The 26,266-nt window shown below is 38.7% G+C and overlaps 2 protein-coding genes across 2 annotated transcripts in view; both read right to left on the minus strand.

Moving 5' to 3' along the window:
* Positions 1 to 26,266, minus strand: part of plxnc1 (plexin C1) — a 106,819-nt gene that overhangs the window by 45,509 nt on the left and 35,044 nt on the right. The gene's annotated exons all lie outside the window — the stretch shown is intronic.
* On the minus strand, positions 15,661 to 25,182 carry LOC118812032 (plexin-C1-like). Its single transcript, XM_036576711.1, has 13 exons — positions 25,092 to 25,182; positions 24,847 to 25,000; positions 24,488 to 24,581; positions 23,102 to 23,183; positions 22,822 to 22,833; positions 22,631 to 22,666; positions 21,747 to 21,877; positions 21,453 to 21,629; positions 19,858 to 19,959; positions 18,629 to 18,808; positions 18,021 to 18,182; positions 16,014 to 16,119; positions 15,661 to 15,846 (listed from the first exon to the last, which is right to left on the minus strand). Exons 2-10 carry the CDS (start codon positions 24,935 to 24,937, stop codon positions 18,739 to 18,741), a joined length of 795 nt encoding a protein of 264 aa, XP_036432604.1. The 5' UTR covers positions 24,938 to 25,000; positions 25,092 to 25,182; the 3' UTR covers positions 15,661 to 15,846; positions 16,014 to 16,119; positions 18,021 to 18,182; positions 18,629 to 18,738.

The following is a 26,266-nucleotide window of genomic DNA, read 5'->3' on the forward strand; positions in this document are numbered from 1 at the left end:
CATTTCTTTATCATTCACTAAGACTTTCTCCACATACTCCAGACTGCTGCCCAGCACTTCAATCTTCCTCCCCCCACTGACCGACACAGTAAATATCACAGATCAGCAGCGGGAAGCCGCTTTTGTTTTAGTATTGAGAAAACCTGCAGTGCTTAAGTTGCTTCCTGCAAATTGCTATAAACAAACTACGATATATGTTCTTAAATGTAACTGTATGTATATATGTAATTGTATTTTTTTTATTTAAACACAATTACCAGCTCCATTAAATGGTACAATAATGCCTTTGAAACACTTGACCCTGACACTTGCCAAGTAAGAAATAATACTTAGTCTGTATTAATCTCATTACAGAGAGAAGAGGACAACCCAAAGAACAGAAAATAGGCCATTGCATACAGATTAAACCTACGATTTATATAATCACAATGTACAAAAATTCTCTGTTTGATTGACATGGCGTTGTTGTACAACCCCAAATACAGAAAGGAACGGATATCTTGGAGACATCCTGGCTCCTAGATGGGGGGCGTATTAAACTTCTTTTTCCTTGACAAGTCTCCACTTCCGTTCTTCAAGAAACCAACATTTTTGCCAGCAAAAGTCAACAGCACCATTTAAAGTGAAATGGAACACTGGAATAAGAAGCAAATGTCAGCATTGTGGTGAGGTATGCATTGATACTACCACTAAGCCTCCATGTTACTTCCACTTTGGGTCTCGAGTCTCTCAGAGTCATAAGGCAGAAGTCCAAGTCAAAGTCTGAGGCATTGGTGTTGAAGACAAAGTCCAGTCACAAGTCTTTCTTGATTTTCTCGAGTCGAGTTTCAAGTCATCAAATTTGTGACTTGAGTTGATTGTCAGTCCACACCTCTGGTCTATATACACCATGAACTCACCTGTATGTTGTACTAATGTGTTACATGAACTCACCTGTATGTGTACCTGTAGTGCGGAACCCTGAGTCCAGCTGCAATTCTGACTAACAGGAGACCAGTGACACCCAACTGACACACACGCTGCACATCTGCATAGAAAACATACAAACACAGTCGTATGTAAAAGTTTGTGCACCCCTGGTCAAATCACATGCTTTATTGAGCTTCTAATTGAAAATAAGTTGCACATCATCTACAGTGAACACATTTCTACACATTTAAATGCACACTTACTGATTTGTTGAATTAAAAGTATTTAAAAAAAATATTAAATGTGACCTGTGCAAAGGTGATGGAACATTTTACATTTTATGTTTTATTTTTCTAATATGCTAACTCAATAAAAAAAGAAATGGTATATTAAAATTTGCAGAAAAATGCAATTATCAAAAATCTGTATACACAGGATGCAAGCTGTGTTTGACCTAAAGTGGCCCAATGTCACAAACCTAATCTGATAAAGGGACAGCTGCTTAGAGAGTTTTGTAATAATCTGGTTCCTCTTACGCAGCATATGGTGATGTCTCTGTGATGTTTGGGCAGCTCCTCACTTTCAGGCTCTCTGTGATTTTCTGATCTCCAATAGTGACAGTTGCTGTGACTCTGAGTCCTGGATACACAAAGCAGAGTATCATATTCTGGTTACACAAGTTCAGATATAGAGAATGTGGACTCTGAATATCGTTTGATTCCTGGTGTATTGTTTGATTCACTGATGAAAATAAGTACATACAATCCTGTGCAAAAGTCTTAGGCAGCCAAGAAAACTGATTAAAACTATTTATGTAGGCAGTGAGTGTCCTTTTCCCAGTAAAACACTATATAATGTTAGAATAAACACAAATAAACATAAATACAGTAAAAAGTTAAAAGACTTATTATTAAAAGTTAATATATTGCTTAAAGAACACAGTTGGGTTTCTCACTTCTTGCTCTTCAGCGATTGAGAAGTCAAGAGTGTATTCTGACACTGTCTAAAAACGAACAAACAAAATTGGAGAAAGCAAAAACATTTAGGTGGTTTTACCTGTTGTAACTTTGAAAAAAAACTTTTAGTGTGAGTTAATGTAAACAGATTTTATTTGAAATAATTTCTTTCAGACCATTAATCATGAATTTTTCACACAATGTAAATGGCAGCTGCTGTGTTTACAGGATGTAGAAAAAAATTGAGGTTTTTTTTTGGAGAGTGATGATTCCATCGGCAGCACCTGATTCGATTTAATGAAGGACTGATTAGCTGAAGCAGGTATTGGATGGTGACTGTAAATATTGGACTTTTTCAAGGAGAGATCTGGACATACTTTAGCTAACACTCACACACAAAATAGCTATATTTTTTATTTGTATTTATTCTAATATTAGTAATTTTTTTAACAATTTTTAAAATTTGTAACTAATTTCTTTCTAGATGCCTAAGACTTGCACAGTACTATACATGAATTCAGATCATTCACTTTAAGATCATTCACCCCATTCACTTCCTTAGTGTTCTTACTAACTGAGCTTTATTATGCTTTAAAAAGTGGTGAGCAGGCCTAGCGATCTAATTTATACCCTGCTGCAGGGAAAGTACACCTTCTTTAGAAATGGACTCTTGTCACTGTAAAGTAGACAATGAACTCTGAAAGTTCTGAAAACAATCATAAGCCAAACTGAGATTGCACCGACCTTCAGGAGGCAGATGTTGGCTGGAGAAACTGCAGGAGCAGCTGTTTGGTGAAACTAAGGTCAGGTTGTCACACAGATCCACATTCCCTGCCTTAATGCTGCATTTTAATGGAGGACCTACTGTGCCCTGTGCTGTCAGGTAGAGACTCAGACTGAGCTGAATGAGAACAACACAGTAGATAAAAACATATAAAAATAGGGCTAAATTCAAGATAAATCATTTTGACGTATCAATTGAAAACATAATATCAGTTACCTTTCCAGAGACTTTGGCCACCTGAAATGTGATCAGCTCCTTCTGAAAAAAGTCTTCAGGAATGGGGATCCAAATGGAGTTGGAACATTCATCCTTGGTGGAGCACCTAGAATGACCCAAAGGAGAAAAAGAATCACATAAGACAAGAAATGAGCAACTGCAATTTATTAGGTGTAATGTTCTTGCTAAATGACGTTTTGTTAAATGTAAGTTTTTAAGTTTAGTAAAAAGAGGTGGGTATTAACTAGTTCTGTTTACTCAAATAAAATTTTGTACAAATTTAGATTTGTACATTCCTGAATATTTTAAATGATGATTTTCTTTCCGTCTACTAAAGTATATCTGTGAGGAAAGGAAACTTCTTTTTACTTTGCATGCGAGTCAGTAACATTTAATTACTAACTCCTTTTTAGCGCTTAATTGCATTCTGTTATGTTGGAGAAAAGCATCTGTACTGCTTTGTGATTGGTCACACCTTTGATTTCTGATGATTATCATTTTACTGTAGAAACTTCAGTTTCTATGCTGATAGAGGCAAAATGGGCATGTATTTAAAAAAATTCCCAGTTCCAACATTAGATATGTTGTCTTTGTACTATTTTTAATTAAATGTAGGGTTTTAATTATTTGCACATCAATGCATTTTGTTTTAATGTACATTGTGCACAGCATCCCAACTGTTTTGGAAATGGGTTGTAGTTTATGCATTAAAGGGGTACTTCAACAGATCAAACATCATATCCCAATATATCACATTATATATTGAGCTAATTGATAGTTCTGACAAAATACTAGCTAATTATGTTTAGATTTTTAGTGCACAAATTTGAAATGTTTTCACTTTGCAATTGTATGGAACTTAGATAAATGCTTAAAAGGGTCTTTTAAAAGATTTTGAGGCTGGGCCATCTACAAGTGAAGCAGCCACCATATTTCAGAGTGATCAAACTGAGAAAACGAGCATAAACCAAAACAAAGAGAATACAGTTTCACAGGCATGAGAATGAGTATGAGTGAAATGAGTAACCACTGAGTATATTACAACCAAATATCCTATTACAAGCAATTTCATGTTAGTGCTGTCATGGGTCACAGTGTGACAAAAGCACAACTCTCTTCAGTTGTTATCGTCCCATATAGTCCCGATACAAATTCAGAACACTCTAAATATCTTTAGCTGAGGGCATCTTTTCTTTACACTGTCTTGATCTGATGTCTGTGGCTAGCAAAAGAGAGAGTTTAAGTGAAAAATGCGCGACTGCAAAGAAGGAAATCTACTACATAAGAAAATCACTCATTAGAAAGCAAACCCAGCCTGAGCCCAAAGTTATATATAAAATATCAGCTCACAGCCCAAGCTAGTATTTTGTTGGGCCAGTCAGGCTTAGATCAGGTAGCACAACTCTAAAATGTTTATCACAATTACCCAAATGAAATAGCTTGTTTTATTTTTGTTTTATCCAGCCAGGGGTCATTTCAGTTAAATAGGTCCAGACCAAACTAAAAAAAACTTAAAATAGGTCTGGACCAAACCAGGTAGATGTGAAAGCACCCATAGTGCAGTTCAAGTGAGAATGCTGTCATCCGAAACTCTGGTATGGGTGATTTGAAGTATGAACGCAATATAGAGCAAAGATGTCTAAATGGACCAAAGAGAGAATAACCTTGGTCTTCTCACTGTAGAACTTCTTTGGTTCGAGGACAATACGAGTTTCTGGTGCTGTTTTGATGCCTGCATGTGTTTATCTTCCTGAGCTCTTAACAGATAGTTTCCATTTTAAAACGAGCCTCAGGCGTGTTTGAAGTCATTATAAAATCATTCTAAAACACTAGATATACACATTTGGCTGCACACATAGACAGAACTGTTTGGTGCACATTATCACAGTCTTTGTACATCGTAAAATCTGCCCAGTCAGTTTTTTTGACTACATTTTTTTTTCTTCTACCATCATAGCAGTGTAATGCATGGTCAATTGGTAGTTTTAACAGAATATTGTTTTTAGAATTACAGGCCCTGCTTCTCTTTAGCTGTGGCCACCCACTCTTCACACCCTCACCTTCCTTTTTCCATCCCACGCTGATGCACGAGGTATATCTGCGAGGGGATTGCTAAAGGTCTAATGCTACCTGACTGTTGCTCTGTGAAAGTTCTTATGCAGAATAAAATGATGCAGATTCTGTCATTGTTCCGCAGAGTAGGGCTGAGTCTGGGTTACATAAAGTAGAAAAACAGATGCAGTGTGTAGTTTGAGAGGTGTGAGAGGCATGAAGAGGACAGCAGAGGAACCTACTTGTTTGTGGTTACACACCAGCCACAGGAAGGGTCCTGAGAAGCTCTGCAGTCTGTCAAAGTGCTGTATATACTACACTGAGACACTGCTACCCACCTGATCTACAACACACACACACACACACACACACACACACACACACACACATACATACCATTTCCTTAAACTGTTTGTTTAGTCATGCAATCAACTTTCACACTTTCACACCTTGAGCATTGCCTCCTGGATAAACCTCATTTATTATTTATACTTATTTCTAGACAGCAGTGGAAATAGGTGACTATTTGCACCAGATATGATCACTTACTTTATTTGATTCTTTCCAAAATTCCATATTTTTGTGTGACATTTCAACACTGTATATGTCAGGAGATGATAGGTGTGTAGGCCTAAATCTCTATTCGAGCTGGATCGGTTTTGCCAGAGGAGGTCCGGTAATGTAATTTGCGATTACATCTGTGATTTGTGGCCGATTCATACGTGATAAAGGGTCTCCACAAATTCCCCAAGTTACAACAAATAGCCTGGGTTGAAACGACATTGCACAGATGTTTGCCTCAACATTAGGCAGGAAGCGCCACACTTCTTAACAATAACAACACGTTGTGCGGCTAAGCGTCAAATAAGCTAGCATTACCAAAAACGTGGATTTCAGTAGTTCGTCATAAACCTGAGGATTAATGAATTGGGTTAAATTAAGCTCCGTTGTAGCTGTTAGCTTTGCGTTCAGGTCACAAAAAAGGAAAATAAAGGGAGGTGCTCTTTTCTAAGAAGCTGAAAATGAGTTGCTGGAATGTACCTGCTGCACCATTTAAGATGGAACAGGAAAATTCCAACAAGAAGCGAATAGGAAGCTGACTTCAGCCTCAACCATTTTCCATTACCCACTTTTGTCATTACATCACTGAGATGTTGATTCGAAAAGGACTAGTATAACTGTGGAGTTCTGAGTTTGGCGAATTATAGGAGTTAATTCCCTCTGGAATTATTACTTAGCAGACATGTAAAAACTACAGACATGGCAGATCCACACCTACTGGATTAAAATCATGGTGCTCATCAGTAATGACTCAAATTACACCACGTCCCCATGTAATACTGATCCAGCTCGAATGGGACTTAAGACTCACCTGATTTCTCAAAGCTATGTAGATGTATGTATGATCCACTGGGTCAAAGTGCATTCTGGGAAACACCATCCTGCCGTCATCAGAGCTGTACAGCAATGTCACACAGCCAGAATTCAAAGCCTTGTCCAGCACAATCTGGAAACACATAAAAAGAAACAATATTCCTGTGTAATAAAATACATTATGGTAATTATGCTTGAGATGTGCTGACTGAGTTGTGATAGCACTCAATGGTAAGACTGGATACAGTGATCTCTAAATAATGTTTAAAAAACTCATAAATAAGTGTAGAAGAGGTTTAGGAGAAATACAGAAAAATAAAGAAAAACGAAAAATGATAGAGAAAGAGAGAGAGAGAGAGAGAGATCATATTCTATTATGCATTAGAAGATGGACAGAAAGTCTGACCTTCATCAGTTGTCCATTTGCAGTTCCGATGTAGAGCTCAATCCAGGATCCTTTCTTTTCTGCTGCTACAGATGACATTGAACTGTGTTTGAGCACCACAGCACGAGGACTCAGAACATGATCTCCTTTCTGCAGAGACCAGAAACATGTTGAGGGAAAGAGATGACAGATACTGATCTACATCATCTGATTTTAGAGGCTGAGTGACATGAAGCATAAAGTGCTGAGCATTTAAATATAAATCATAAATTATATTTTATTCACTAGTAGTTTCTCACCTGAGCTGTGCACTGTGGTTTACAGCTTAAATATGAAGGTACTCGGTCTTTGATCTGACTGAGGTCGTAAATGGCCAAAGCAGTGTTCTGGGGGTCGGTCGTTTCTTGTGCAGTGAATATTCCCGCCCAGAGAAGAGGAGATCCAGAGGAGAGAACTGCAGAGGAGGATAAGAGCTTTTTACGGTCTTTATCATCACAGCACTGTAGCACTGCACCTTGTAGAGATCTGGTCATTTCTGTTTTACTGCGGCTGTTCTTCATCCTTAAGACCACCACAGCTGGACCTGTTCCAGACTTAACGTTCGCCAGCAGGTACGAGTGAGAGGGAGGAGATGATTGGAAGCCGTCAATCCACTTAACATCACTCTGTGGAGAAATGCTGGCTTCGTTTGAAGAGGCTACTTTAGAGAAAATTCCTCCTGACTGAGAGTCCAGAGTGTTCCGCAGAGATACTCCTTCATCATCGGAGACACAATGATCAGGAACCTTTTCTCTGGCAACCAACATATAAGTTTCTTTACCTTCATCAAAATCTACAATAAAGGAAACAGATGATTTATTCACAGATGGTCCGACTGTAACATCCTCCCTGTAGAGACTTCTGCTGATGTCATTGATGTCCAGGAGTTCACAGTATCCACAGTCAGAGGTTCCGCAGGTTATCAGGGTCTTATTCGCGTCGAAAGGCAGTAAAATATTAACTTGGTGATGTGTGTGGTCAGATATGTCCTTTGTGTTTTTCCTCTACTAGATCGAGCCTCATCTGGAGGAGCTGAGAGTCGGTGACGACGAACACTTTCCCGTTTCCAACAGCAAAGTTCCTGATCTCTCCTTTAACGCTGAACTCCGCTAAGGAGGAAACAGCGCTTTGGAATAAGAGCAGCATTCCCAGATAAACAGTCCTCATCCTGCGGGTCTGAGTGGAGCTCAAACTCAGACAGAGTCAGTCTGATCTACATGTGGAGCTGAGAGAAGATCAGGACTAATGTCTGCAGAGCGTCTCTGCTCTAAGTGGATGGAGGTGAGAACTTCCGTGTGTTCTACATTATCTTGTGTTATTCAAGTTAAGCTGGTTACTATCTTTTTAAGTTTAAACGCTGCATATTTTCTAAGTGATGAAATGTTACAGCTGTTGAGGTCTTTATCACAGTTTTCCCGCTGTTGCAAACAAGTATTTTTAGTAGAGTTCTGTTTTTCAAATCTCTACACAGTTAGTAGAACAAACCTGCTCAATTAGTACCATTAGGATTGAAACCTAATGTTCTTGGCTTTTTAATGAGAACTGGCTTAATGGTTACCACTGGAGACCACTAGTTTCCTGTAGGACACCTTTAGATCTCATTAGGAAGCCATCAGATGCATCTGGAATCAGTTTCAGAACACCTGTGAAACCATAAGGATCCTTTACACTGTGATATCAACACATCAGGAAAACACTAAATACCATTAGTGACTGTCAGACACCACAAGGAACCATCAAAAACCTTTAATGGTTTCTATGATTTTTTCTTTTCAGCAGAGAACATTTATTCTCTTCTCACTCAGTCTCAGCACATTATTTGTGATGTGGACTGTGTGGGCTCTGTTTAAATCAGTAACGATACATTTCATCCTGTAGTTCCCATTTTAACCAGCAGGTGATGCTACACACCCACAGTATGAACACTTTCTCACGTCCCGTTTCTTTGAGATCATCCACACTCAGTGAGCTGTATGACTGAAGATAAAATGTCTGACATGAAGCCACACAAAAATGAACTCAACGTGTGATGAAGGAGAGATGAACATGGTCTCCTGAGCTTTAAGGTACATAATTTAACTTTTACTTTGTCACTAAATGAAGTGTTTCCTACTGACAGCCTGTCATGAAACGATTAATGAAACAAAATAATGTTAATGATACTTATCAAAAGCATCAGCAGGCAACTTAAACTACATAAACAAACTCACAGGAATTATTATTGTGTCTGCTTACACATTAATCACAAAGCAAGACTTTAAAAAATACTTAATTTAAACATCACATGTATAACTGCTGTAGAGTCCTGAATGCTTACATCAACACCTGCAGAAATGTGTCTGCGTAAAGTAAACGTGGAGCTGATAAAGCAGACAGTGAGTGTAGAAACAAGGAAGCTGGTGTGTTAACATATGTATATGTATGTTGTTAAGGAAAAAATATTCAGTCAAATAAAAGATAAGAAGTGTTGCAGTTGAGTTAAAGAAAATCTTCCTTTATTTCAGTACTGGGAAAGCTTGCATCTTGTGAGGAGAAATCTCAGACCTTCTTCTGACAATGGGTTATATAGGCACTCCAGAACAGCCAGTATAACACTTATGATTGGTTACAGAGTAAAACCTTACCAAATATGGATTTTGTTGCATGATACTTAAAAAAAACAAGGTGAGAACATGTACCCCTCAGGAGTGATACGCCCTGTTTCTGTAGAAGAAGTTGATGACTTCATTTCATTGAACAAGCATCAACCACAGAGGCAGTCCTGTTTCCATTCTTGCTTACACAGGAAATATCTGCACCCTGTAAGTTTTCTGCAGATCACTCTGGCGCTGGACAGCCAGTTAATGCTGTTTGATTATATATATATATATATATATATATATATATATATATATATATATATATATATATATATATTTGAGCACAAATGATGCATGGCAAATTCAGCCAGAACAATTATTAACGTCTTTTCATGTCCTTTCATGTAAAATACTGATATTATTTTATTTTTGTACATTATTAGTTTAAATTTACTTCAGTGTTAACTTCATAGTCATGTTCATATTTATATGTGGTAGAGAGAGTGATGTTTAATTGTTTTGCCCTGTTAGACAGTGTCTGTCTTTGGTGATTAGCTGAGACATGAAAGAAAGAAAGAAAGAAAGAAAGAAAGAAAGAAAGAAAGAAAGAAAGAAAGAAAGAGAGATAAACTGAGCAAGCTACCTGAGATAATGTAGGTTATGGACAGCTTACAAGCTTTTGTCCTTCCCTAAATCAATAGTCTGCTGTCTATATTGTTAGCAATAGCTTTCTATCTCGTTTAACAGGCCTAACCAATTTCTTGTGCAACATATGTTTAGCTAAATACTTCTACTTAAATACTTCTGAAATAGCTTCTGCATTTAAATGACACCTCTGTATGTCTATTTAACACTACACTGAGGTTGTAAAACAGTGTTAGATAGATTAGAAATCTGTATGCAAATGACAATGAAGAAACGCTAGCCAGACATTACAACTTTTTTTAAGTGTGAGTGTAAAATGTAATGCAGAAAATGTATCAGTCAGATGCTTCATTGTTTTTGAATAACCGGCTCTAGTCCTTTAATGCACTTGAACATACAAGCAGTTAGGCACATTTTCAAAATGTACAGTAGTTTCTGCTGTACAGCACATATATATGTGCTTCAGATGATGTAAAGACGTTCAAACTCCACACATTTGATGTTACCATACATTTCCTGTGTTAAGTCAAGAAGGGTGTGTACTTTTTCTATAAGTGGTGAATTCACAATAATAGCTAGATTTTATTTACCATATCAGATTTTCAAGAAGCTGGAAGTTTACATATTGTGATGTGGGGGGTTCTCACAAGAAATCAGAAAACAGCAGACAGAAAAGGGGGACAGAACACAAGCGTACCCTGATGCCTCAGGGATCCATGTCTTGTGTACCCCCAGCTGTTGGCATAGCTCCTGGACCAGCCACTCCTCAAAGTTTCCAATCCTGATCACTATGCAGCTCTCTGGGATGCTGAACCTGGTGAACATTCCTTCCATGAGCCAGTCTATGATGAAGGACAACTCTTTGTTGGGGGCCATGTATGCCTCTGGCCAGTTGGTAAAATAATCCATTGCCACCAGCATATGGTGATTCGACCTCTCTGTTGTGGCTAACGGCCTCAGGATGTCTGCTGCTACTCCTTCCATGGGGGACATTAGCTGCTGCAAAGGTGCTAGTGGATTTTTCTTTGCCATGCACATGCCACATCTTGTTGGCCTGGCTCCCCACCCAGAAGATCCAGGCTGCCAGCCTCCATACTTTGGTGATGCCGAAGTGGCCTGCACCTGTCGCTCCATGGACAAGGCACAGAACCTGCTGGCAATGGGATGCAGGGAGTTTTCACAGCTCTCCAGCTCCACTGTGGGTGCTTCACTGCCTATAGAGGGCCCCTTTTGCTGCTCCAGCATGTCCCACTTAGTCACTTAGTAGCCTCACTGTGAGGAGATGACATGGCTTGGTCTGGCCACCCCTGGCACTCCAGCCACTCCATCACCAGTGCATTGACAATGTCTGCCCTCTACTCTACCTGGTTCTCCTCCATGTTCAAGCCCTCTGGCAGTGTTGTGTCAATGGGTGCCCCTCTACTTCTCGGTCCCGCTCTCTCTGTTTCGCTGGAAACAAATTTCCTGCACGCTTCCATGTGGCATGGGTGCTAGGACAGCCCATCAGCACTGGCATGTCTCTCTCCTGCCTGGTGCATTGTGTCAAACTGGAAGGACTGCAGAACCTCCAGCCACTGGACCAGTTGTCCCTCTGGCTCCTTGCAGCTCAGTAGCCACCTCAGTGAAGAATGGTTCATCCTCAGAGTAAATCTCTGCTCATATAGGTAGTGTTTGACCGCCTGGCAAGAACAGGGGTGTCACTGAGATGCTCCTTAAACCTGTCAAAGACTTGCTGGCAGGCAGCAGACCACACAAAGCACCAGCCCCTCTCAGTCAAAGCATGCAAAGGTTGTGCAATGTCAGCAAAGCCTTTAATGAAATGCTAATAGCATGACAGCAACCCCAATAAACTCTGGATCTGGCATTCTGTGTTCTCTTGATCACCTGAGTCTTCGCTGGGTCAGGCCCTGTGCCTCAAGGAGGCCACCTCCCTCTGCATCAGCTCACACTTCTTGGGATTAAGGGAGAGTTTGGCCTGCCTGTTTCGAAGTCCACAGCATGGACCAAGAAGTCATCCAGGTAGATGATGATGCAGAAGGCAGGGGGGCATCCTATGGAGGACCCTCTCCATCAGCCTTTTGAAGGAGGCCAGGTTATAAGAAAGGCAGAACAGCAGAACAGTAAATTCCCATAACTCTCTGCCCAGTGTGAAGGCTGCCTTTGGAACTGCATCTGAGCCAGAGGGATCTGCCAGTAACCACTGCGCAGGTTAAGTGAACTGAAACAGGAGGAGTGGAACAGCCAATCCAATGCCTCATCTATGTGGTGTACTAGGTTTTTGGATTTTGGAGTCTTTCCTGGTGACAGCATACAGTCACTGATAATCAACAGAGAACTGTACTGTCCCATCATTTTTTGTGACAACACTACTGGCGAGGCCCAAGGACTGTTGGACAGGAGAATCACCCCACCTTTAACATCTCCTGCACCTTATTCTCCACCTCCCACTGACAGTGACAAGCGAAGTTGATGGGCCAGCTGGCATATGGGGGAAGTGTCCCTGGTGATTATCTTATACTGAACCAACTCACACTAAGTCAGTGCGAGTGCAATCTCTGTCCTGGGCTGTAAAAAGGTGCTTGAACTCACATATGAGGCTGTGCAGTCTCTCTTGCTTGCCTAAGCTAAGCCCTACTACTTCAATGTAACTTGAGAGAAATTGCCTCACCAAGCTCTGGGCTAACTTGACCCCTTGCCATCCTCACCAGCAGGCTGCCCCCCTATGGGGGTCGCATTGGCCCCTGCTAATGCAACAACAGGAACTCTCTCCACCAGCATCCTGGAGTCCGCCAGCAGTATTGTAGCATTCAGGGCCACTAGCACATAAAACCTCAGAAAGCAGTCCATCTGGGTAGTCTGCCCCTTTATGGTTTCCATTTTCACTTTTGTGGACTGCCAGGACTGTTCGCAAGGCAAAACCCCTCACCAAATTATGCTAATTGTGTCAGCTAGGGCCCACAACTCCTTATCATTCAGCTGACATGGCACTATGAGCTGCCAGATGTGCCCCAGCTGCTCAACTTGTCTGGCCATTGATGGAAAAGATTGAATAAAACATTCCCTGATTAACAATCAATAAACTAAATATTGGCTGATTAAAGAGCTTGGAGACCTCCTAAAAAGGTCATATAGGGAAGCAGACTATGGACTGTATGCATTGGACTCTCTAACGGGGGGAGAACTTCTGAGCTCACAGAAGGGAGCTGTACCAGATGACAGTTTAAGTTATAGCTGAGGTAAACTCTTGTACGTATATGGAGGGTTGTGTGAGATGGCCCTATGGAGAGGGTTTTGAGATGATATTTGCATTGTGGTTGACCAGGAACCATCTTGCCATTTGATGCTCAATAAAGCGAAGGACTTTTTCTTCCTTCCACAAGAACTCAGCGGCTGAAGTCTTTTTCATTCCTTTTTATCCTTTCTCATTTTTGTTGATATTCTTTGATTCTTTTAATTCTTTTTGAAGACATTAGATTACAGGCAGTTATTAGGGCAAATAGTATAGATATATTAGAATATTAGAGTTACTTATAAATAGCTCTTGGCTGCGACACCATGGAGGAAATTGTCTCCCCAGACTTTTAATGGCCTCACTGCTCATAGGTATGCATTCAACACTAATGGATTGGTGCCAGAAATACCCCAAAAGTGAGCCCCTCCATATTTTATATTTCAGCAGTGATTGGACCAAGCTTTTCACCACGCTGACCTTCTCTTCAAATGAGCATATCTTGAATGTTTACGGGACACGCATGATCACCAAACCGCCTCTCCAGTTTAGCTATGAGGCCACATCAAGTAACTGAAACGTCAGCAAGGACATCTAGCAAGACCTGTAGGGCTGGGCCCTGTAGCACTGAGACTAACTGCGCTGTCTTTACTTGATCCCCCCACCTCAGTGCTGCTAAAACCAGCTCAAACTACCACAGGTAAGCTGCCCAATTACCCTTACCATCATATTATCTTACTTTAGGCAGATGCATATTGGGGTGGCTTCAACTGCCGTGTTCGCTGAGTCACACTGGGGGGCGGTAGAGGCACTGGGTGAGCAAGTTCTAATTGTGGGCTTCAGTTCTAATTGTCTGCCTATTTTTTTTATTAACAGCTGCAGGTCAGCAAATTCATCAGCTAACCTGCATTTGGTGGAGGTTTCCACACCCCTCCATACCACAAATCTTTGAGTGAGCGAACTCTTCCCTGTGGACTGGTGAAATAACCAAAAACTGCTGCTCCGTGCTTAGCTTACAACTAAGCACAGAGCCTATACAGCCTAGCTCTAATACAGATATGGTACTATCTGTGTTCAGTGCAGTTTCTGAGATACTGAGGATCAAAGATTTCACTTTCAAATTAGCAAAACTCTTAAGTGGTCCAATCAGCTTTTATAGCCTAACAAAGTCATTGTCCTGAGATACTTTGTCCCACTGAATGTTAAAATCCTAGTATTTATGGAATAATGTTTTCTGTAGTAGACCAAACGCAGAGAGAACCTTCTAAATTCTAAATTATATGTTGCATCCCTGTAGTTACTGAATAATAAGCCTTATTATGAAATAAGCCTTTATTTCTATTCACTCTAATTTTATGTCTCATATAGTTATATTATGTAAACTATATGGTAATTATTATTAGCATGCAACATGTGCCCCTGCCAAGCTAACCACTCCTGACTTCTAACTTATTTTCCCAACCCTGTTACTCATTTTCAGCCTTTAATTATTTTAAAAGAAAATGAAATAAAAATGGTTTGGAACAAATACTTTAATGAAAACATTTTGATTACAGCAATTTTTCAACTTTCCATTAATTGGGAATATGATCTCTGTGTTTATGCTGGCTTCAGTTGGCTATACAAGAAAACCTGTTGTTCCAAGACACGGTCACAAAGTCTCTGTGTGTCCACAAAACATTTTTGTTCCTCTAGTATGCTCTTGCAAATAAAGGTGTCAGGGTTTTTTGAGTGATGAAGAACCACTTATTAATGGATGGTTCTATAAAGAATGTAAATGATGTATGAGTGTGAAGAAATGCTAAAGAACCCCCACTTCATATAAAGGTTCATAAAAGATCCATTAAATTGGTACAGATCCTTTATATTATGTGGTGCTTCTTTAACTGACAATCCTCATTTTAAAACTTGGGTCTTTAGGTTCTTCTATAGTGTTATGACCCTGCCTTCTGTCTAGGCTGTTGTGTGATCTATAACACATAGTATTTAAATAGTGAACCAGTGAAGTTAGTAAAAGGAGGAGAAACTGATACACAGGAGCATTTTGATTAAAACTCAAACAATAATATATCTTGCTTTTTACAAGCATGCATTTATATATTCACACATAAACGGTGTAATGTTGTCTAGTACTGCTCTGCGAGAATCAAACTGGACAGCACCAAAGAAAATATAAGAAAACAACCAAGCTTTCCTATTCTGAATTAAATTTACTTAGCTATGCAAACCAACATTAAAGAAAAGTTAACTACACTAAACATACCTGGCCAATGATCAAAATTACATGGGGTGAGTGGGTGGGTGGGTGAGTGGGTGCGTGGGTGGGTGGGAGAGTTGGGTGGGTGGGTGGATGGATGGATGAGTTGGGTGGGTGAATGAGTGGTTAGGTGAGTGGGTGGGTAGATGAGTTGGGTGGGTGGGTGGATGGATGGATGAATGGATGGATGGATGGATGGATAGACAGATAGATAGATAGATAGATAGATAGATAGATAGACCAACTGATAACATCCATTAAGTCAGCAGAGCCTCTGGTCCACCTGTTTGCACTCTATTATGCTGTTTCTGACCAATGACTATGGGTTCAAGTCACTGGTGTTAAAATCCAAAAGCCATTTTGATTTTGTCAAGTTGAGTCTGAAGTCATCGATTTCTTGACTTGATAAATAAGAATGCAGCTACACACACACACACACACACACACACACACACACACACACACACACACACACACACACAGAGAGAAAGAGAGACAGAGAAAGATAGAAAGAGAAACATATTTTACTTAAGTAACCAGTTAACAGTAACCACAGACATAAATATCTTCCAGCAGCTCAATACTCACCAACAGCACCAAGAAGAATCAAAATGCCCACTGCAACAAGTGCATATAAATACCCTGTGCCATGCTGTGTCATCTCTATAAGTTTGGTAAAATTGCCAACAGTGATCTGAAAAAGATTAAAGAAATCAGATGTTTGGTTTGTAGCTGAGCGCTAGCTGAGATTCCAGTTTGCAAGAGTTTCTGTAAAACTACATTCTAATATGCAGAAGGAAACCTTCAGGGTCTTCTAGACCTTCAGAGAAAGCCTAATGATTTCTGGACACTAAAACATACATTTCTGTGATTCTTAGTTGGTTTTTATTCAGTAAATTATGCTTGTAGTATTACCGTAGTACTCTTATAGAAAACAGAAAGTATTCATGAGAATCACTGTTAGCTTAGCGCTAACAAACTGCTAGAATCCAGTTGGGACGCTATCAGTGTAAACATTATCACTGAGGGGTTTTACCTCATGTTTTGACCAGGTTTTGACATTTATTGCCCAAATTGAAGGCTCAGCTCTATCAGTCACAGTTAACCACTAATTTGTAATGTTATATAATGAAAATCTATTCCAATATAGATTTCCGATTAAACATTCACACTCATGTTGTGGCTTTTTAGGGTCCATAATATAATGGGGACATTACAGTCTGCAGTAGGATCATTCTAAAAAAACTGATTCACAATCAAGAGTTGAAAACCCATTTTGAACTTTTGAGTTTGACTTTAAACTAAAATCATTTTCCTATTTTTGAAATAAATGACTGATCATTCCATTTTCTCACTACTAAAACAATCATAACGGTACCAAAATGTTACCAAATGTTACAGTGACAATTTTAGCACATTTCTAGCATAACTCAAAAACACTAGCCAGATTACAGGTAGAAAATAGGGGTGATTACCAGCAGGATTACATTCAAACCACATGCATGCAAACACGTCACTTGAGTTTTTCATTTTGTGAAGGGGTTGGGCTGCTGCCAGCACAGAATTCTGAAGAATTACAAGCAGCAGTTCACGTCCTTTTATTTAGCCAATTTATATACAACCTATTTTACTTCTTTTGAAAAAACTAAGATATTTTCCCGAAGATATCAGAATCAGGTCTTTACCCTTGATTTACATAACGTCTGACTCTACAGCAGCGAAATGACCTGTGGGGAAAATTTTATTTTCATCTGTTGCTAAATAAAATTCTATAGTTTAACTGGACACAAATTAAACTTTTGTTAATGTGCTGAAGTGAACAAACATTTAAAAGGAATAACACTAAGAGGAATAATGTGAAACTAAAGAATAAAGAACCTCATAAGCAGGTTCATTTTTATGTATATGATTTCCTCCCTTAATAGTTTTCGAATGAAGGGAGCAAACATGTTAATGTGTGTAAATGACATTCTTTCTTCACAGCTTTGAACAGTTGTGTACACACAAAATCATGATATTTTTCATTAAAACACAAAAAGGATTAATTAATTGAATAACGTGCATTTCAGTAGTGACAATTCTTAAATGCTGATTTATCTTAAAACAATGAAATCTAACTGCTCACCATGTGGTCATGAGGGACAGGGATGCAGTATCACTCCCTGCTCTAAAATACAGGGGTGTGGCTAAAATAAGGCCCTGCCTGTGGACTAGAACTTATTTTTTTCAGTAGTGACATGAAAATGTGGGACAGGGTTTTTTTAATTTAAAATTTAAACTTTCATATGATAAATCATCCCATATAATAAACTATGATAAATCTAAATCTTGCAACTTTGAAAGAAATATAAAAGATATTTAAGGCAACAATTAAAACATGCAAAATAAAGTATTATTTTCACAATATTTCACAATATTTAAATGACTTTGTACATATTTAGCTTATTACTATCTCAATTAATGCCTTGAGCTTAAATAGATCATAATGTAACCCTAGTAAATATTGAAGATCTGAATAGTTAATTTTTAACAGTTTCTTACTGTGGGATTGCTGTTTGAACTAATTTGGTCCAGTAAAGCAGTAACTGGTCATACCTTGATTGAGTCCACTCTGATTTCACGTCCCTTTTTTCCCACAATTCTACAGGTGAGAGCAGTGGACTTAATTGTATCAATCACACACTCAAACTGCTCCTCTTCCTGCAGCCCCCACACTATCATCTCTTCTTTACTGATACTGAGCATGTCTTCTGTTTTCTAGTGAGAGAACAGTAAAGTGTGGGAGAAAGAGAGTGAGATACAGCAAAGCAGAGCCAAGATACAGTTACATTTTATTACAACCTCTTGCAAATAAAGGGCTATACTGATTACAACCTTAATGATGCAGCACTCAAAACTAATGTTGTAGCTCATACTCAGCCTAAAGCACTGTACTTTCATAAACACAGTAAACAGTTTTTACTGTAGAACACCTTATTATCATCAGTCATTTATTAAACCTTTGTTGAGCTGAATGAAGCATAAAACAGCAGAGAAAACATATACGAATGTAATTTGGCTCTCATGTTCCAGCAGTTAATCAAAGGCTCATTGCTGAGGCACTTAAAAGCTTTATTTTTTTTATTTTTGATAGATTGATAGTGATTTTGGACAAGATTAAAGTTTACAGTTACAGCAACTTACAACAGAAATGTTGACCCTACCTGTATGGTGACCAGCACATCATTGTCCACTTTAGAGGTGGAGAAGCTGGTGAATTCTGGATCTGGGAGGTAAGACAGCTTATCTGCACAGTCCACTGTTGAGTTTCCCACTATGAGAGAGACACTGAACGGCCCAGAGTCCATGTATTCTCTCTGATTATGAGTGTAGAACCAAAAGGTCTGAGAGAATCAGAAAGATAGATCAGATTTAGATTTTAATGCTAAGAGTGATGAATTGGACATTATACAACAGTTGGTTTGGCCACGCATGCTGATTGGTTGAGAAGTGTTCTAACCATGCTGTTATTTCGCCGTAACAGCATGTTTTTTTCACAAGCACTGTATCACTCCGCTGAGACGCCGTTGCTAAGCAATGACTTTGACAGCTGTAGGAGACGCTCAAGCCATTTGAACGTTTTTACTTCTTACTTTGCCACAAACAGAAAATGGACACTTTTAAGATCACATTTGACCAACAGCTCATTTGGTCAGACTCTGAAGATGAGACTACACTAAATTCACAAACTGTCATCACCACTGAGCAGCTTTTCAGTCGGCAGCTGTGACAGAAGAACAGATAAACAACCTGGAATCAGCCAGAAATGAACCGAATACCGGCTGGAGCAAAACAACATTAAAACTGATCTAGAAAAAATTGACAAAACTGAGCTAAACTTGCGGCAGCTTTATGGCTTAGTCCGTACTTCAAAAGACGAGGCTTACAGCATACTGTGCAGTGAGTGAGCGGAGTTCGTTACTCTGACATAGCAACAAGCTGCTTGTTATGGATCTATAATTCGGTGGAAGGAATTGCTAACATTAAAATATATGAAATGCCACTTTCTTACTTTATTTATTTAACTGTTGTATAAAAGCAATAGAACACGAGAGGTTGTGTGTTATTGCGAATAACATCACGGCTGTGATGATCTTCAACCAAATCACAACCGTGATGTTTTTTCACGATAACACACTCCCTCTCGTGTTCTATTGCTTAATTTGAGCAAACTCTCTTGCAACATCTTGCCATTTCCATGTAAGCGTTCCTGAGCCTTTCTGCTTTCCATCATGTTTTTCTTGTGTACATAAACCCACAATGTTCAATGCTCCTTTGTTACATCTACATCGTAAGCAAGCATTTTGCATTTGAGTTACTGACTGTGTGTGTTACACTGTAAACCAGAGTGGCTGCACTCAACTCATTCTGAGAGATGATCACACTTATATACCTTGTTTGAGTTGAGGGTGATCGATTTGAGAGATGAATGAACAGTAACTGCATCCACAAATCCCCAGATTGTTTCCCCAACACTTGGATCTTCCTCCAACCACTGAAAGAAAAACATTAGATATTTATTCAGCCAATCAGAGAAAGGATTCAGAACAGCAGAGGTGGGAGTTGAAGGAGACTAAGCCAATGAATTCTGATAACTAGAGTTGATACAGAAGGCAGTGAGTACTAAATTACCAAAGCTTTAGCTGGACTTTAGCAAACTGAGAAACACTGGCCCCCATTTCCACTTATAAAACAGAAGTAATTTGTCAGCCTAACATCTACAGCAGAAGTGTAAACACAGTCAAAATTACTTTAATCTGGGAAAAGAGAAGTGAAGACAGCAAAACACCTATAGCAGTGGTGCTGGAACAAAACTCAGAAAACTCACTTTCTTCAACTTCAGAACGTGGGCCAATGGGTGTTGCAAGAGAAAGCGTATGGTGCCTTTTTTTGTTGTTTCTCTGATCTAAATGAATGAATAACTTTCCCTCAGACCAGACCAATGTACTACAGCTCAGCTAACTCAGAGTACTGCCCAATAAATTTACTTTCATTTAGTCTCATCATCCAGACTGCAGGCCTCCAGTGTCTCAAAGTTTGCCAAACTGTGTATTTTCAAAACCTCAGTCCTTTTCATTTTCTGATTTTCACCCTCCTGTTATCTTCAAATTTATCAACACCTTTTATCCTTGGGGTCAATTTGACCCCAGCAATATATGTTTTTCCCTCCCCCATCTGGTGTGAACTATCAGTGATTCTTGCACTACTACAGATGTGCAGGGTTGGGATAGCTACAGAAAAATTAGTAGTTAGCTACTTTGTAGTAGTTGTAGCTAGCTACAGTATAGCTACTTTTTCCAGAAAATGTAGTGGCTACTTTTTAGCCACTTTTTGAAAAGTAGTGCATTACTTTTTAGCTACTTTCAAAGCACGATTGTCAGAATGTCCACCCACACACCAAACAAGCCCAACTGACAACGTGAACAAGACACTGCAGTTAATCATTTGCCAGAAAGAAACATACAATTGAAAAGCTGCAAATTCACAAAAGATCACCAAAAAGTGAGTTTAAATGTAACCAACAACTAACTTACACAACCAAAGGCGTGATATCCAACAAGAATTTAGACTAAGTAAAGGCAAAGTCAATCATTCCAGGCTTTTCCTAACAAAAATCAACAAAAATAACTGAATACAAACCAAACAATTTTATGCAAAGCATTGTCAACTGCTGAAATAAAACTGCTCCAATTTAACCATTTCAGCAAGATGTACAGACATGACATTCAGTCCTTTGTTAAACTTCAGTAACACTTTACTCAACACTTACTTTAACACTTCACATGGATGCATGCTTGAATTCATGAAATGTATGCATATCAGTGGTGTACGAAGCATCAACATCTAACCAGTGTTTAATTGTGGAATAGTTTGTTAAAAACCATCAACCAATTAGTCGTCTTTTTCTGAAAAACAGTATTTAAAATAAGTGATTTGGGTAGAAACAGGTTCTACACAAAGGTTTTTAAGTGTCGTTTTCTGCTCTACCTGGTCCAGGTGTTTTTAGGCTGCAGTCCAGTACAGGTGGGCTGGGAGCCATAAGTAATTTTGGTGTTGCTATGACAACGGCCGTCTGCTGTCACCACACACACCCGCACAGTTCCTTTATTTCCGTTTGGAATACTGAACTTCAGAGTGTCAGTGGAGCGCTCCAACACTGGAGTCCTGATGGAAAACAGCAGATTCACAGAGACACAAATCAAACATATCATGCACACAAACACACACACACACACACACACACACACACACACACACAAATACACTTCTGCTAACACTCACTCCTTTGAAGTGCACTCCATGAATCCCTGAAAGCGGATTTTCTCTACCAGTTCCAGGTTTCTTCCTTTCAGTACTGCATGATTTTTGCCATGAAAGGAGACCTGATTAGGCTCCAGGGAGAAAATCTCTGGCTGGAAAAATTTATGAAAAAGAGAAATTTTAAACTTTTCATAAAACCAAACCTTCAAATGAAAACACATGTATTATTATGTGTACAAACAACCAGTTAAAAAGTGCTGTGTTATCAATGCACAGTAATGCAAGATTACGATTCACTCACTAGTTCCGTATACACAGTAAATATGAATTTGAACACTGGCTAGATCCCTGGAGATGGAAAAGTCAGGACACTGATGACTCAAAGGTGTGTAAACACAGTTTACAATGACAAAGTACCAACAAGATTCACTGGGAAGCTCATCCACTTGCTGTGCTTAGGCATGCTATGATTTCTAGGATGGATATTCCATTAGTGTCACTTGTACCAAGCTAACCGTGTTTCTCCTAAGCAATTCATAGCAACTGTAGCTTAAATGCAGTCAGCTGCCGAGTTTAATGTCACTGAATATTTGCAAATGGACCTGGTTAGCCACACTGAAACAGTTGATGCTCACTGGTTATTATGGTGCATTGTGGAAATGTTCAGGGAATGAAAATTCCAGTGCACTGGAACAATTTTGACAACGAGACACACTAGAAAATGGCTGATTTCCTGTGCAGTACCCTGACTACTGAACTAGGGAGCTCTTTGAGACATACCCTATGTTTCTTGCTGAAACCAAGAATGTTCTTATTCTTAGTGCCATTTTCAAACCCTAAACTTCCCCCAGACACAGATCTTATGTCCACTGACACTGTGAGTAACAGTTCTGTGGGTCACTTACTGCATTACTCCCAGAATATAATCCTTCACACACGTCCTGCAGAGGAGGGAAATAAACCACAGAAAACATTTAATTTTAGTATTAAAATAGATTCATTGCCTTGTTTAAATCACTGAATTCAGAAACACTAAACTTTTTAAAAAACAGAGTATCTTGTTGAAGTTTTAGTGATTTAGTAATTGTTAGCTCACCATCACTGCCCCCTAAACATAAATAAAAAAATAAATAAATAAAAATAATTCCTCTTCAGTTGGAACTTCTCAAATAAATTCACAAATAAAATACAGTTTAAAAACATGATTGTACTGAAATAAAATTTATAGTCAGTGTACAATATGACCATGAATTAAATCTGTGTGCGTCTTTCTGCACTGGAGTACACATATGTGGGTAATATGATCTCCAGGGTCGTTATAGTAAAAAATATTAAATAAATAAATAAATACAAATAAAATGTCAGAATGTGAGTACCTGTGATGCAGATTCAAGAGCCCAGCTGCACATATTAGTACTGCTGGACCAATAACACCCAGCTGAGACACACGCTACACACCTGTATACAAACACACACACACACACACACGCACACACACACACACACACCCTTTGCTGAACCAAACCAAACAACTAAACCTGCCAACATAGCAATTCAGAGTTTGATTATAAATGTGCAGTTATTCTGATCCATGGTTTTAACTACATACATTTAGTTTAATGATTGAACAGCACAACCATTTCTTAGGCAGTTAAAAAGGCAGTTGAGCCGATTATCACGTAGCGATTTTAGTGTTTTAATGTGTATAATGCATAAGTGTTTAGATTTCAATGTGTATAATGTTTAAATGTTTAGATTTTGAAAGTGTATAATGTGTAAGTGTTTAGATTTTAATGTGTATAATGTGTAAGTGTTTAGATTTTAATGTGTATAATGTGTAAATGTTTAGATTTCAAAGTGTATAATGTGTAAGTGTTTATATTGTAATGTGTATAATGTGTAAATGTTTAGATTTGAATGTGTATAATGTGTAAATGTTTAGATTTGAATGTGTATAATGTGTAAATGTTTAGATTTTAATGTGTATAATGTGTAAGTGTTTAGATTTCAAAGTGTATAATGTGTAAGTGTTTAGATTTTAATGTGTATAATGTGTAAGTGTTTAGATTTGAATGTGTATAATGTGTATAATGTTTAGATTTGAATGTGTATAATGTGTAAATGTTTAGATTTGAATGTGTATAATGTGTAAATGTTTAGATTTTAATGTGTATAATGTGTAAATGTTTAGATTTTAATGTGTATAATGTGTAAGTGTTTAGATTTTAATGTGTATAATGTGTAAATGTTAATGTGTATAATGTGAAACAGTGTTCAAGTAAATAGTCTGTGATCACGAGTGTTTCTTATCATGATTTTCATTTGTTAATGTAAGTTCCACAGGACAAGCTGCTATCACAGGGTACAGATCCATCAAATGAACAGTCAGCAGTCACATACCATATAAACAGGATTACTCAGAACATTGACAGATAAAAAACTAACATTTCCTGCTGCTTGTGATCAAGCAGGATGTTTTATAGTTACAGTTACAGGACTGGACAGTGACTTTGTGATATTATTTTTGTGGTATTTTACCCAAAACGTATTTAAATTAAATTAAATTTGTAACCTGTAGAGAATGCAATTTTCTCTTAAAAAAAACCTGTAATTTGACCAGGGATGTTCAAACTTTTTCATACGACTGTATATCACATATACTGGCAAACTGAAAACATTACCTGAAGTGGCTCAACATGCCAGACAAAATGTATCATGATGACCGGCTGCTGTTTGGAGAGCTTTTATCTAAAATGTCTTACTTATCATATGGTGATGTCTCTGTGATGTTTGGGCAGCTCCTCACTTTCAGGCTCTCTGTGATTTTCTGATCTCCAATTGTGACAGTCGCTTTGACTGGACATACAAAAGAAAACAGTTTCTGTGTGAACATGATTAACTACTGAGAGTTATCATAATCAGTTAGTCAGAGAGAGGTTAAGACACTTGATTATCATTTGTTTTTTGTGTATTGCATATTCATAAATGCTGTTTACATTTTTATATAGTATTATATACTGTTAGGTTACAACAGCTACTTCTTGTACTAATGATAATTTAAAATAGGCTTTTGAAATTTAAATGGATGATAAAGTTCAGAACTATAATGATCTAAACTGACCATTAGCCGGCAGCCACTGACTGGAGAATTTGCAGGAGCAGTTGGGGAAAACTGCAGAACTGCTGTTACATAGATTCTCATCTTCCTTCATGAAGGTACATGTTAAAAGAGGATTTTCTGTTCCCTCCACACTCAAGTGAAGATTAAGAGTGACCTGAATGAGAATAAAATAGAAATATTGTTTTTAAATATTTGTAAAATGTAGATACAGTAATTGTCACAGTAAATGTCAGAGACACATTTACCTCAGTGGAGACTTCAGTCACTTGAAAAGAAATCAGCTCTTTCTGAAAAGAATCTTCAGAAATGAAGATCCAAGTAGAGTTTAAACACTCGTCTTTGGTCGAGCATCTAGAGTGACCACAATGAGAAATCAAGTCACATGATCACACATGGTGGATACTTGATGTTTACAGCCTGCTTTGCTGTCCTGGGAGCCACTGTAGGGTTATGAGGACTGTGGTGTTACTCAGTATGCAGGAATGATTTCAGAACTCTTTCTATGTGCTCTCCACATTATCAAATACTGTAGAGCAGTACAGCACAGCTATCCTCATATAGGGAGGGGCTACATACTAGTAAATTCAGGCAGTAACTCTGATTTTCTTCTCTAAGGACTATATTGCAGCTACAAAAGCTTCGACTCTGGGAAGCTATCTAAAAGATTTTGGAGTGTCTGTGGGAATTTTTGCCCACTCATCTAGAAGAGCATTTACGAGGTCAGACACTTCTAGTTCATGCCAAAGGTCTTTCAGTGGGGTTGAGGTCAAGGCTTTGTGTGGGCCAGTGCACTGGGGTTCAGTCATGTTGGAACAGAATAGAAAAGTTCCCACAAAGTTGGAAGCATGGAATGTCTTGGTATGCTGAAGCATACAAGATTTCCGGTTATTGGAACCAAGTGTCCTAGGCCAACCCCTGAAGAACAACCCCATAGCATTATCCCTCTTCTACCAAACTTTTGGCACAGTGTGGTCAGGCAGGTAATGTTCACCTGGCATTCACCAAACCCAAACTCGTCCATCAGACTGCCAGATAGAGAAGTGTTCGTCACTCCACGGAATATGTTTCCACTGCTCCAGAGTCCAGTGGCAGCATGCTTTACACCACTGCCCCCCGGTTTGGCATTGTGCACTTTGATCACAGGTTTGTGCGTAGCTACTCAGCCGTGAAACCCATTCTGAGAAGCTGCTAATGCAGTTTTTTTTGCTGATGTTACTTCCAGAGGAAATTAGGAACTAGGAGTGAATCAACAGAGGATTGGCACTCTGAACTCGGCAGCCCCGCTCTGTGAGTTTGCGTGGTCTTCCTCTAAGCTGTTGTTACATATATATACTTTCTAAACAATCATATCAGATTTGTTTAAATTAAACTGCATGTTAACAGTTTGTGAAAAGAGCTGAAAAAGAAGGAGAGGAGAATG

The sequence above is a fragment of the Colossoma macropomum genome, unplaced genomic scaffold (assembly GCF_904425465.1).
Source record: "Colossoma macropomum unplaced genomic scaffold, Colossoma_macropomum, whole genome shotgun sequence".
In the NCBI taxonomy this organism is placed as follows: Eukaryota; Metazoa; Chordata; class Actinopteri; order Characiformes; family Serrasalmidae; genus Colossoma; species Colossoma macropomum.

Bases quoted from the DNA above. Each gene is read 5' to 3' on its own strand.
- LOC118812032 (XM_036576711.1), bottom strand. From the start codon at position 24,937: ATGAAGGAAGATGAGAATCTATGTAACAGCAGTTCTGCAGTTTTCCCC. The intron at 23,184-24,487 runs GTAAGACATTTT...GTTTGTATACAG, and splicing joins GAGACATCACCATATGATAA to GTGTGTAGCGTGTGTCTCAG. The intron at 21,630-21,746 runs GTGAGTGTTAGC...GTTTTCCATCAG, and splicing joins ATGGAGTGCACTTCAAAGGA to GACTCCAGTGTTGGAGCGCT.